This window comes from Danio rerio, chromosome 1, assembly GCF_049306965.1.
Source record: "Danio rerio strain Tuebingen ecotype United States chromosome 1, GRCz12tu, whole genome shotgun sequence".
In the NCBI taxonomy this organism is placed as follows: Eukaryota; Metazoa; Chordata; class Actinopteri; order Cypriniformes; family Danionidae; genus Danio; species Danio rerio.
The window spans coordinates 12,407,227-12,421,026 of record NC_133176.1 but is presented as its reverse complement, the minus strand read 5'-3'; the positions used below and the strand labels follow the sequence as shown (position 1 = coordinate 12,421,026).

Genomic DNA, 13,800 nt, shown 5'->3' with positions numbered 1-13,800 from the left:
GAGTTATTGTTTTTCCATTTTTCCCTGTTGTTCATTTGGGTAATGAGCCAGCTGTGTTTCGATCTGCTTTTAGCTATTTCAAGCTCTGAAAATAATTTAAGTTATTAACTATCCTATAGTAATTATGTCTTTTTCTGGTTCTTTGGCAGGCCGGAGCTGTTCAGCTGGAGTGTAGTGGAGCAACAGGATAATGCCATTGAGAGACTGGATCATGCCTTCGGTGTTGCGGAGAAGAGTTTAGGAATCGACCGGCTGCTGGACCCCGAGGGTTTGACCTCCTCCTTTTTTTTCCTTCTTCTCCTTCACCATTAGCCTTTGAAGCTGTTCTGAGCGATACAGACAGGGCTTTTTTTTGGACGAGAGGAAATGTCTTGTTACATCAACATCTAAAAGCCGAATTTCATCACATAATTTATGCCATGGGGGTTTAGCTCGTAGTTGAGCTTGTACCACTTATGACTTGGTCTCTGTGGACTTATCTGAAGGGAAGGCGTAAATTGTGATAGAGATGTAATATACGTATGATGCTTCTTTCCTGAAGAGGAGTCCATAGAGAGCATATATATATACTGGATAATTAACTAAAGCTTTACACTAGTTTTCAAAAGTTTGGAGTCAGGTTTGACTTTTTGCTACTTTCTTTCAGAAACTTTAAACAATCTTTGTTTATTTTAGTTAACAAACAATTATAAGTGTTTTTTTATCATAGAGGGAAACAAGTGCAGCTTTGTTGTAGTTAATATTAAAGGGCACCTATGATAAAAATCTACTTTTGTAAGCTTTTTGTACAGAACTACGTATTTCTATAGTACAGTGGTTCTCAAACTGTGGTACATTTACCACTAGTGGTACGCAGGCCTCCTTTTAGTGGTACGCGGAGGAATACTGAATAATAAAAGAAAAAAAAAATACTTTTAACTCTTTGACTCGAACGATTACACTTATGTGATCAGCACCGGCTGTTCCCTGAAGCATACGATCACATCGGTGTGCTTAGAATGTTTACTTTACTTCATTGCGTTATAAGATGCTAAAAATCAACCCGCTTTGGCACAGAAAGAGGTGCGCGGCTGCAGCGCATGCGGAGCAGATACGCGCTTTTGCAGACCAGTGCTGTTGTGTTGGAATTTCCATTACTGTATGCTTTATCATTAGTTTATCATATCATTGGTACAAAAATTATTACAAATGTGTTTTAAAAAATATGTGTTCATAGTTGTGTAAAATTATGCGTGTTTTTAATATATAGAGTTATTTGTTTTGTAAAGCAGCGTGGCTTTTGATTCATTTGTTACCTTAGATTTAGGCTTATTTATCTGGATGTGAATCAAATGTCATGGGATAGCCTGTATTTATGAGGTCCAATTTTGCCAGTACTTCACATTTACTGTAGGTACAGCAGTTTTCTTTTTACTTTAAGAACAGTAGCCTACTATTTTTATTGAATTTTTAAAAGCACATTTTAAACATATTTATTTTTCACCTGTAAGCACAGTACAGTGCTAATGGTCAAACTATTTATAATGGTTAAAGTGGCTGTAATAGGAATTAATCTGCCACATAATTATGGTGGTACTTGGAGAGACAATTTTTTTCTCAGGTGGTATTTGATGAAAAACATTTAAAAACCATTGGTATAATCTATTCACTGTCATGGTGGATGTCATGGTCTCTTTTTCTTTTTTTTTTTTTTTGCTGTAATTTTTAACCCCTATAATCACCACGGCTGCATGGTGTCAACGCACATATGTGTGTGTGTGTGTACTGCAAACAGCATTTGTGTGTGACTCATCATTTCAGAAAGGCTTGAATAAACTCCCCCACAAATACACAGAATAAACTTAATTGTTACTTATGACTAATGAGCTGTATTCAGCTTATTCCGAGTCTGTCTCTATCACTGACTGCTGTTTATCTGCTGTAACACAGGAGATACAGACCCACATGGGAGCGGTGGGCTTGAAGAAGCAACTCATTTGCATTTAAAGCCACAGGCTACAAAAACAGCTACACTGTACTCAGACACCAAAATGGGCAGATTCTGGAGGCTATAATAAATAATGTGATGAGTATTTTCAGCAGAAACCTTACAGACACATTCTGGAGATACCAGAGGGTTATCTTACATCTTGTAAAAGGGGTAAAGTAGGTGCCTTTTAATATAGTTAGTTTGTGTTAACTAATATACAGTAGTTTTTAAGTTTTGAAAAAGATGGAACACTTTTAAATATGATCGATGTTTATTACAATTATTAGACTGCAAAACTGTTTTAAACACTATTAACAGGTGTTGAGTAAAAAAAAGTAGTATATTACAATCTTACAATCTAGCCTATCCTAATCTTTATATATATATATATATATATATATATATATATATATATATATATATATATATATATATATATATATATATATATATATATATATATATATTTATATATATATATATATATATTTATATACTTTATATATACTTTATATATATATATATATATATATATATATATATATATATATATATATATATATATATATATATATATATATATATATATATATATATATACTTTATATATATATATATATATATATATATATATATATATATATCTTTATTATATATATATATATATATATATATATATATATATATATATATATATATATATATATATATATATATATATATATATATATATATGAACAAGACAAAATTGCACAACTCATGTATACTGTATGTTACAGTATGTTATTTTTGCTACTTTTTAAGATTATGATAGGCTTAAGGTTGTCATATATTACTTTTTTTTTACCCAACACTGTTATTGTAAATATTAAAATGCTTCTTGAGCAGTAAATCTAAAGGAATGCAGCCGGCGCACAACATCATAAGACATTAATATTAGGTCAGACTTAGAACATGATGTGGGGTGAACAAAATTCAATGTCTAGCAAGCGTCTAGAGGCAACGTTTATTCGTCAGATATGGCAAGCAAAATTCAACGTCTGATAGACATCATAGTGGTTGCTATTTGGTTGATTTTAAGTTGGACATTGGGTTCAGACATCAACCTGATTTTCATTTCCGAACATAATGCAACGCCTCCACGACATCATGTTGATGTCCTGTGCCTGCTGGGAGCGACGTTTAAATGACAAAAAAGTATATCATAAAATATATAGATTTAGAATATATGGATTTTAAATTTAGATAAATATATACAATTATAGCTTAAAAAGTGTACATACACTGCTATTGGAATAATAAGGAACCACTTGAAAGCTATTTGTTTGAGTAAACAGCTATTTTTATTTATTCTTCATCTAATCCTTTAATTAATTTAGAAATGTTGTCATTTTCATAATATTCTTGCATTAATATTTGTTTATAATAATTTGCAATAAATAACAAAAAAAGTAATATTTAAATAATTCACTACTTTACCGTGTGTGTATATAAACATTTACATATTAAAAAAATAATAATATACAGATTTGAACAGCAGTATCCATACACTTTATTTACACAGATTCTTTCAGATGGAAAGCAATTGGTTGTCCTCTGCTTCTCACTTGAATCTAATTTCAAAAAGACCCTAATAATCTCTCCCGTGTTTGCCATGCAATTAAGTCATTTCTTCTTTCCTTTTGGCAGATGTTGCTACAGTCCATCCAGATAAGAAATCCATCATCATGTACGTTACCTCCCTCTTCAAAGTGCTGCCCCATGGCGTGAGTTTGGAGGCCATTCAAGAGGTGGAGACCCTCCCTCGAGCCGCAGTGACCAAGGAGGAGCACGTCCTCTATCAAACCCAACAGCGGTACTCTCAGCAGGTCAGACAAACACACACTCATAGATAAACACGGTGTGTGTGTGTGTGTGTGTGTGTGTAGCAATCATAATGCATTGGAGCCATTATCTCTGGCGCCACATACATCTACTATGAAAGCTTCTCCGGTTTCCAAAAGGCTTTCTGACGTTCTCAGGATGCACCTCTAGCTTGTCAACACACTTTGCCGGCCGACATTGAATTACGTTTTGTAATTTGTGATCTAATTTTGCCTCCCTGCATTCCAACGTCCTCATCGCCCTTCTCACTGCCATCTCCAGCTCATCGCTCCATCGCTCAGCTCTCCTCAATATTTCACTTCATCCATCTCTTTTGTTTCTCTTTTCTTCAGCGTTTGTCTTTTGCATCTGTTTTAGATCACAGTCAGCGTGGCCCAGAGTCGCGTTCGCAGCCCGTCGCCCTCCTATAAGCCGAGATTTAAAAGCTATGCCTTCACTCAAGCCGCCTACGTCAAGACACCTGAACAGCAGAGGAAGTTCCTCATCGCACAGGTTTGTTTCTGTTGACTGCTCCACCATGTTGCCAAGCAGTGCAGCTGTGTCTATAACACAGCCTCTAATAGATATCAGCAGTGCCACACTTTTACTGCCTTGGCAGACTATAAAATTGACAAAAAGTGCCATAGGTTTGCAGAGGAAGGGACATGAGGGAGGGATTTTCCAGAGACTTGTTGTTGAGTCTGGAAGACATAGATATATACATACAGTAAAATGCAAATTTATAGGCCCCGCATGCAATGTACGTGTGCAGAAATCTGCAGATATTTGAGTATGTCATTCGGTCTATTTGTTTACTTATACTTTTCTAAATATATATATTATAAATTAGGGATGTAACGGTATCAGAATTTCACGGTACGGTAATACCTCGGTATGAATGTCACGGTACGGGATTTATTGAATCATTTACAGGAAAAACAAAACTTTTGAAAATACTCCAAAAAAGTGCCAAAAGTGTCAATGACATACAAATTAGCCATCTATCTGTAAGCTTTGAAACAGGAACTTCAATTTTAATAACAAAAAATTATTAAACCATGTAAAAAAAAATAAAGTTTCAATTTAGTATTGTTGAAAACTCATCACATTCAACATTTAATCACTCACTCACTTACTTAGATAGAGATGGGTTTAAAGGAAAATTATCATATAACTATAATCTGGTAAAAGCTGGTATCTCTGGGCATTTACAATGTCCCCTGCAACAGAAAAAAACCCTCTCATTTGGGACTGAGGATTCTGGGACAGAGATATGACTTGGCCCATGTTGACAGCAGTGGGTAACGTTGTGCATTGTCTTTCCCCCACTTGAGAAGACAAACCATGAGTGAGATAGAGGTCTCTTTGCGGTACAAGTCAATGTCTGCATCAATCTGAACAGTGTGCTGTGTTTCTGCAGTCCCCATGACTGCTATTAGTCGTATTCCCCAACTTGCAGGCACGTGCACACATAGGGCTCAACCTGTGCAGTGCACATGCCCTTTTTAGTCTTGGATAGAAAGTGCCCTTCCAAAACGATCAAAAGTGCCCCCGCGACGCGACACAACCTCCGTCCAGCCCTTCAGTAGACAACACTGCTCTTGAGTATGCGCGCTCAACCCCCCCCCTCGGCGCTTTACAATACGCGCGCAACAACACAGCTGATCAGAACGCGCGCGACAACACTGCTATTCAGTACGCGCGCGGCGACAACACCCGCTTTAGGTTCGATCATTTCCATCTTTTTTTCATCTCCGCTACTAGCAGCACACTCCATTTCCGCATTACTGGATCTGTATCGACAACAGACAGCAAAGGATTATGGCCACGCCTGGGCTGATGGGAAATGTAGTTTAAGCTACCTCCCGTTCGCTTCATTCGCCTGAGCAAATTTTCTCAGAAGACCTATAGTTTTACCGAGTCATGCGACTTCGGTAATATCGAAAAAAATTAATATTGCGGTATGACGGTATTTACAATACCGTTACATCCCTATTATAAATATATTTTATATATTTTAATATTTAAAGGAACCTTTTATCTTCCAAATGTACAATGCAAAGCAATAAATTCACAAATGATGTTTGAAGCAACTGCACAACAATGATAGTGATTCAAAAATATATGTTTTGGGGGGCCGAATCTCATTATATTTTTGTTGTCAGTTGGGGGCCGGAAGAAGGTGGAAGGCTGGCCGTAAATGGCCCTTGAGCCGACAGTTTGAGACCCCCGCTGTAAACAGTTAGCTGACACCCCAACATACCTTGCTTATGACCCTAAGATGTAATGCCCTTTTATGTATAAGGGTCTGGTAGGAGACCGACTACATGTGCACTTTCAGACATGCACTCTCAGACACTTGGCTTTTAACGTCTGCACCTACTGTATAGTACCTTGCCCCTAACCCTACCACTCATAGTTGCATCACTGAGAGTGCATGTCTGAGAGTTCATGTGCAACACCAACCTGATTTCACCAAGTAGGACATGTTCCTGCCAAATGCGGGTAGATTTCAGCTTTGGCGGGTTTGACAGTCACTCCCACTAGCCACTTTGGCTGGTTGAAAATTATTTTTAAATTGTGGTTTTCTTAAAAGCAGGGTTCGACTATAAGAATGACCCTATATGCGTGCAAATGTGATCTTAGAATGGAGAAACAGCACCAAAAAATTGCATTCACGCATGCAGAGTAAAGCAGATGAATACCGAATGAGAGGATGATCACTCGCCCTATCAGCTGATGTGATGCGCGTGACAGTTTAAAGCGCGTGCACGCTCCTGTTTCCTTCCTTAAAGCACGCGTGCCTGGAATGCAACTGTGATCGGATCTTTTAAATAGTCAGGCAAAAAAGTAATGCTAATGCACACACAGTCTTGCTGCTTTCAAGAGCTCCAAATATGTCTTTTTGTAAGCAGCACCGGTTGCTTTCGCTTTGAACAGATTATTAATTGGCCTTCCATTATCACACATTATGTTTTTACCTGCTTTCTTTTGCTTACGGTTATTTTTGTTTATATGGTTTAATTATCATTTTTTACAACAACATTGCTTTAATATGAGATTAACTCTCCATTTATGTGTAGTTAACTGGTGATCTGAGAGACCTTTAGCGAGGAAAGATTACTGTGCATATTTTTGATACATGACAATTAATTGTTTTTCTTTGGGTTTTTTTTTTAAAATAAATGTTTTGTTAAATAAAAAGTATAGTATACAACTATATTTAGCTTGTTTGACACATTTAAAATTTGTGGCTAAGAAATAATTCTTGTTTGGTGTGGTCAGAGATAAATTAGGTAAATCCTTAATTTTGAGTTCTGAAAAGTCATGCAGTATAACACTATGAAACCGTGACCCATTTGCTTATACACGACACACAACGTGAAATGAATGAGAAGGCATGTAGACATAACACAAAATCTAAATCAAGTAGTTTTAGCATGTCAAAGTCATATTTATGGACATGAAAATATTTTCCCAACAACAAAATTGGCTAGTGAAAATGCAGAGTGGCTAGTAACGTTGGAAAACTACAAGCCACTGTGGCTGGTGATCAAAAAACTTAATGTAAAGCCCTGATTATCATCTATGTTGATCCTGGAACAACATACAATCAGCCAATCAGAGTTCTCGGATATGTTTACAGATTATGTTAAGTTTAGGCTTACGGTTAGGTTTATGCACTTCTACATGATTGTTATCTATTCTCTGATTTTGGGAGTAATTTACAGTTATGGTTGGGTTTATGGGTGGGGAAATCAAATAAAAAGGATGTTCCAGGATCAATATAGATGTTATTACAGGATCGCATCATACTTGGTGCACATGTGCAAGTGTGCAGGCAGACACTTTTGCTTTTATGCGAAGTTGAGCAGCGTTTCTTTGCTAATTTGGGAAAAATGCACATGCTTTTAGTTAAGAAAACGCCATTGGGATATCACCATTCTTATGAACGCAGGTGCAAACAGTTATGCTGCCTAAGAACAAGTAAAAACATCATAGATTGTACTTAAGAAGTTTCTCAAGAACAAATGAAGGAAAAGTCTTCAAACAATATTGCCCATTAAATTATGCCCCTTGATCAGTTGCAGTAGAGTGAGTCCCTCTACACTCCTAAAGCTTGCTCAGTCAAATATCTCTTTGTGGGTTTAACGTTTCATTTGGTGATGTTAGATAGCTTAAATGTAAGTAATGCTTCTGTTACTTATCATTGCTTCTTCTTATTTTTGGATGTAGTGGCTATGTCCCATTTTAAAAGATACACACTGTAATAGAGTTCTCTCAGTGACAGAAAGCGATACCTAAAAATGCTGTAAATTATATACTGTAAAGAGTACTATAATATCGCTGGTGCCCTACTATATGGTTTAACGAGTCTTCAGGGTGTTTATTTGGAACATTACTATAGTGTTCTGGGTAGTTGCTAGGTTGTTAGTCATCCCCAAAGATATTTTGGTCACTAGGATATGACTCAAGTCTCTGTTTTCCTGTCTCATTTTCCATGTCCCAAGCTGTGTCAAATGAAATCTCTAGGTTAAAGGTTATTTAGAAAGTAATAGCACAGTTCTTCTTGACAATCGTTGTGAATTGAGGTAGAATTGTTCATAGCACAAATGGTTCAATAAACTATGCATTAAATGTTCTTTTTAAAATAAGATCAATAGTAATGCTTGCTTTAGTGTTTACACCATAGCCCTGGTGCTAAATCACAAGTCAGGCCCCTCACAATCTTCAAATTCAATCTGAAACCACCCTGATGTTATCACTCAGCTTGTGCATTTCACTCAAACGCATACAAGGGCAGAGGGTATTTCCCAAAGCAGGAAGAGAACATTAGAAGGCTGACTTTAAAGATCACTCAGCTTTTAAAGGAACACTGCACTTTTTTTCTGGAAATTGGCCTATTTTACAAGTTCTCTAGAATTAAACAGTTGAGTTTTAGCATTTTTGAATCCATTCAGCTGATCTGTGGGTCTGGTGGAAGCCCTTTTAGCTTAGCTTAGCATAGATCATTGAATCGGATTAGACCGTTAGCATCTCACTCAAAAATAATACAAAAAGAGTTCATTCATTCATTCATTCTTTTCGGCTTAGTCCCTTTATTAATCTGGGGTCGCCACAGCAGAATGAACTGCCAATTTATCCAGCATATTTTTTATGCAGCGGATGCCCTTCCAGCTGCAACCCATCACTGGGAAACACCCATACATTCTTATTTACACACAAACACTACGGACAATTTAGCTTATCCAATTCACCAGTACCGCATGTCTTTGGACTTGTGGGGGAAACCAGAGCACACAGAGGAAACCCATGCGAATGCGGAGAGAACATGCAAACTCCACACAGAAATGCCAACTGAATCAGCAGAGGCTCGAATCAGTGATCTTCTTGCTGTGAGGCGAGAGAGCTACCCACTGCACCCACCATGTCGCACTCCAAAAGAGTTTTGATTTGTAATAATGTGCAACGCTGTCGGCTAGTTACATAACTGGACACTATTTTCTGGTGCTGTGTAATATCTTTGTGCCTGCTACAGCCATGGTATGGCAGCAAAGTTCCTTGATTATTACTCTAGAATGAGAGTATAGTTCCTCATAGTATCCACCTAGAAAATAGCAATTTTCCATTGGTCTTACTACACGAGATAACTACAGAATAATCAAGCTTTTTTTGTATGTTTTCTTGAAACAAAATGCTAATGGTCTAATCCGATTTAATGATTTATGCTAAGCTAAGCTAAAAGTGAAACCAGAGATCGGCTGAATGGATTAAAAAAACTATTTAACTGTAGGGGAGATGTAAAACGAGCCCATTTTCAAAAAAAGAGAAGTTTTCTTTAAGGATGAATCAACCAGCCATGTATTCTAGGGGGCTTTACTCATGAATATCTAACCATTCCTTCAAGCCCATTGCACTCTTTAGGCAAGTCTTGATTTAAAACAAATAGCTCAATATTTTGTATTGTTTTCAAATCCATGCCGTTGTCTCACCCATTTGTCTGGCGTCTATCTGCCTGCAGTCTCCAGACAAGGCCGATGAACTGCGACCGTCCCCCAGTCCCCTGCCGCAGGGGCTAAATGAGCTGGAAAGCTACCAGAGTGCCCTGGAGGAGGTCTTGACCTGGCTGCTCTCTGCGGAGGACGGCCTGCAAGCACAGCCACCCATCTCTTCTTTTGTAGAAGAAGTCAAAGAGCAGTTTCACACTCATGAGGTATTTCACAGGTGATATTTTTCTTGCTTCGTGTTGCATTGTTTGAGCAAAAGTTTCGTTTTGCCTTTTTGACTTTTCAGTTCCTCAATATTAGGACAACGAATAGAACATTTCATTTCATTTAAACTGGTAATTTTGAATCAAAACGTCATAACACAATCTTTCAGTGAAATAAAAGACAGTTCAGTGTCATTTAGGCCAGTGTTTCCCAACCCTGTTCCTAAAGGCACACCAACACTACACATTTTAGACTACTTTTTATTCAAACACATCTGAATCAACTCATCAGAACATAAAAAGAGACTATAAAAGCTATCTACTGAAATATACTGTTGGTGTGCCTCGAGGAACAGGGTTGGGAAACACTGATTTAGTCATCTCAAACCCAGACCATTTTTTAATTTATGAATTGAAGTCACTGCCTGGATTTTTTTTCTTACAACTCATATTCCTTGGATATCTGTGAAATCGTGCAACTTTAATGTCTTTGATGCTGCTCATGGATATCATATTCAGAGGAGTCAATATTTTAAAGATATGAGCACATTAACATCAACTCAATTTTGTACTGGTGGGATTCCGATGCCTTGAAATTTCAAAGTGTAAATTAAAGATATCAAGCTTTGCCTGCACTAACATAATAATGATAATAAATTAGTATCTGCCTGAATTAATTGCAAATATTTACTGTGTGTTTTATTTTATTGTGCCATTGACTGCAAAATGGGATATAATATTTCAGGGCTATCTTCTGACTTAAAGGGCACCTATGATGTAAATAATCTTTTGTAAGCTGTTTGGACAGAACTGTGTAGGTATAGTCATATTGGGGTGATATAAAGACAATAAACCTCTTTTTTTAAATTTCCTGACATTTAAATAGGATTTAAATCCTTCCCATTTTGAGTCCCACCGCAACGTGAAGTAGGAGTGCAGTTTCCCCGCCCACTGAATTGATTGACAGCCACGAATTAACACGTCTTCGTAGTAACATGTATAATCATATCAACAAGACAGGACGTGCGCAAAGCAACTGGGATTAAAAGATCTGTTCTGCGCTCTGTGATCATCAGTCATCATCAGATGTGATCAAGAATGAGTTTTACAAGTTTAAAACAGACCATGCTTGTAATAAAGACAGTAAAATCACTGTAATTCTTCACTACAGCGGCATATTGTCAGTACAATTATAAAAGAAGACAATTCAATCTTGTTAAAATAAGGTTTTTTTTTGTACATGAACATAACGATATCCATAAAGCAGTGTATATTAATGTGTATCCTGTCACATTTACCTTGCAAAAACTGTGCAAACTTAAACGCCTGCTGTGTGAGTGTGTGCGTGTGTGTGTGTGTGCGCATGAAATTTGCAACAACATTGTGTGTGATTCAACTCAACAACAAATATATCAAATAATAATCATTGGGAAAGTTCTTACTGTTGTATTTCTCACAAACGTTACTTGAGATCTGTTTCCTTCATGTCTGTCAATGTGCTGTTTATCTGATGCAGCTGAGGTGGAGATTGAGACACACTCGGACAGTTACATGCACTGTAAAAAAAAATCCGTAAAATTTACGGTAAAATACCGGCAGCTGTGGTTGCCAGTACTTTACCGTTAAAAACACGGTACAAACCGTAAAAGTGATTTTTCATTTTTACGGTAAACTACCGTATTTTATTAATTTATAGACGTAATATGTCTGTATTTTAAATGACCAACATCTACACACCTTTTGTTACACAGTTAGACACGTTAGCACACCAACATGCAGGTGGTGATGAGGAAGTTACATAATGAGCCAATGCTTATCACAATTAACTTTTCCCACAAGCAGAAAAGAGTATCAGCATATAGAAGGTGCTCAGTGTCATTCACACAGCTACTAAACACCAGTATGGTAACACGCATAAAATAAAAGTCATGAAATAAACCTTGTTTATCAACATTAGATATAACACAAATCTATAATGCACATAACTGAAACAACTAAAAAGATCCATATTAATGTCAACAAAATGCTTAAAAAGTTATGTGCCATGCAGGGAGTTCTGGGAAAGTCAATTTACGGTTATTCACCGTATATATTAAGGAAACATACCGTTAACCAGGTTACGGATTTGTACTGTAGCATTTTTACAGTTTTTTTACCGTTGAAATCACGGCCATTTTTTACAGTGTGGGAATGGTGGTTGGGGAGAACTAGGAATAATTGCAAAGGCCACAAATAAGCTACAATGTGTTCAAAGCAGAAAATTCCAATATTCTGAAAGGTATAATACATAATCTGATGGGTATTTTGAGCTGAGACTTTACAGACACATTCTGGCGACACAAAAGACTTATCTTAAATCTTGAAAAGGGGGTAAAATATGTGCCCTTTAAAGGGATGCTTCGCTCAAAATTACAATTCTGTCATCATTTATTCACTTGTGGTTTCTTTCTTAAGTTTCCAAAGATATTTTGGATAACATGGGTAACTACACTGCATGTGACATTAAAACAACTGCAGGGTGATTAAATAATGACTAATGAATAATGAATTTAATTTTTTAACATTTAAAGAAGCAGTTTTGTCACAGCATTAAAAAGCTTTCTATCTCTAGCAGCATGAGACAGAAAAAAAACACAAAAAAACAAAGAAACTTGGCACTTTTGTTCAAAAGTGGCACCAAAAATCACTTGAATCCACATCACGTCTCAATTATGTTGTCAGAGCTTATAAGACTTTTCCAGAAGAACTACTGCACAGATTAAACTACTTTTTCAGAAGGAATTTGGAAGGCTGCTCCCAAGTACAAGTTTATAAATGCTCAAAGACAGTCTTGTCAGGTCCCATGTTTTTTAGCATCAGCAGACATTGGCAATGGCCTCTAGAGGTGAAGATGTTCCAGGGAAGGCGGTTAAAGCTAGCCGTATTTGTTGTGATTTCATGAGCTTTAGCTGACATGTGGCCTCTTTGGCTTCCTACATAAGAGTCTTATGACATGACCTTTGCCCAAGATAGAAGGGCATGTGGAGAATTACTGTCTGTTTACGTTCAGTCATTAGCTAGTCATTAAACGGTATGATCATTTAAAGAAGCAATTAAGTCTTCAACACAATTAAAAAAAATTCCAACAAATTAATACACTGCAAAAACTGGAGAGTTGAAATTTTCGATGTTAAACCTTTGTGTTGATTTCAACTCTCAAAATGTAATTTTAACACACATAATGTAGAATCATGTCAAGTGTTGAAGTCATATAAAGGAGTTGCTTTAACTCCCACGAGGAGTTATGATGATACTCCGCCCAAGCACCCAGTCCCCCATGCCTTTCATGTTAATTAGTAATCTCTGAGAGAAATCGCCATTAACAGCATGGTATAGTTTTTGACGGTTTATTCTATTATATTATATTATATTTATTCAGTTATGATATGATGTGTATAACAGTATCATGTGCAATATGCAATATAGAGCCCTGCACATGTAAACAAATGTAATAGATCTATATTTATATCAAAATAAGAAAAAAATCGGTTAGCAAATCATGGAAATGGTTAAAAGTAGGAAATCTCAGTTTATGTGTAGGCCCTATATACATTTACTGCCTATTAATGTGATACATACATTAAAATTTAGTTTATGTTTAGTTCATTTAGCTCAAGTTCATGTATATATCCAAAGATTAATGTTTTTTAAACATTTGTTTGCAAAGACATGATTTAAATATTGAGTTTTTTATCTGTTGTCGTTTACGTCGGGATAA

At 36.4% G+C, this 13,800-nt stretch overlaps 1 protein-coding gene across 14 annotated transcripts in view; it reads left to right on the top strand.

The window, feature by feature from the left end:
• dmd (dystrophin) overlaps positions 1-13,800 on the top strand; it is a 251,520-nt gene that overhangs the window by 51,724 nt on the left and 185,996 nt on the right. For all 14 annotated transcript variants that reach the window (XR_001799156.4, XR_012404170.1, XM_073949244.1 and 11 more), the window contains 4 exon segments: positions 150-268; positions 3,659-3,837; positions 4,211-4,345; positions 9,855-10,046. Coding sequence is in view for 12 of the 14 variants with exons in the window: in XM_073949244.1 (XP_073805345.1) it covers positions 150-268; positions 3,659-3,837; positions 4,211-4,345; positions 9,855-10,046 (625 nt within the window). In the remaining 2 variants the exon portion in view is untranslated.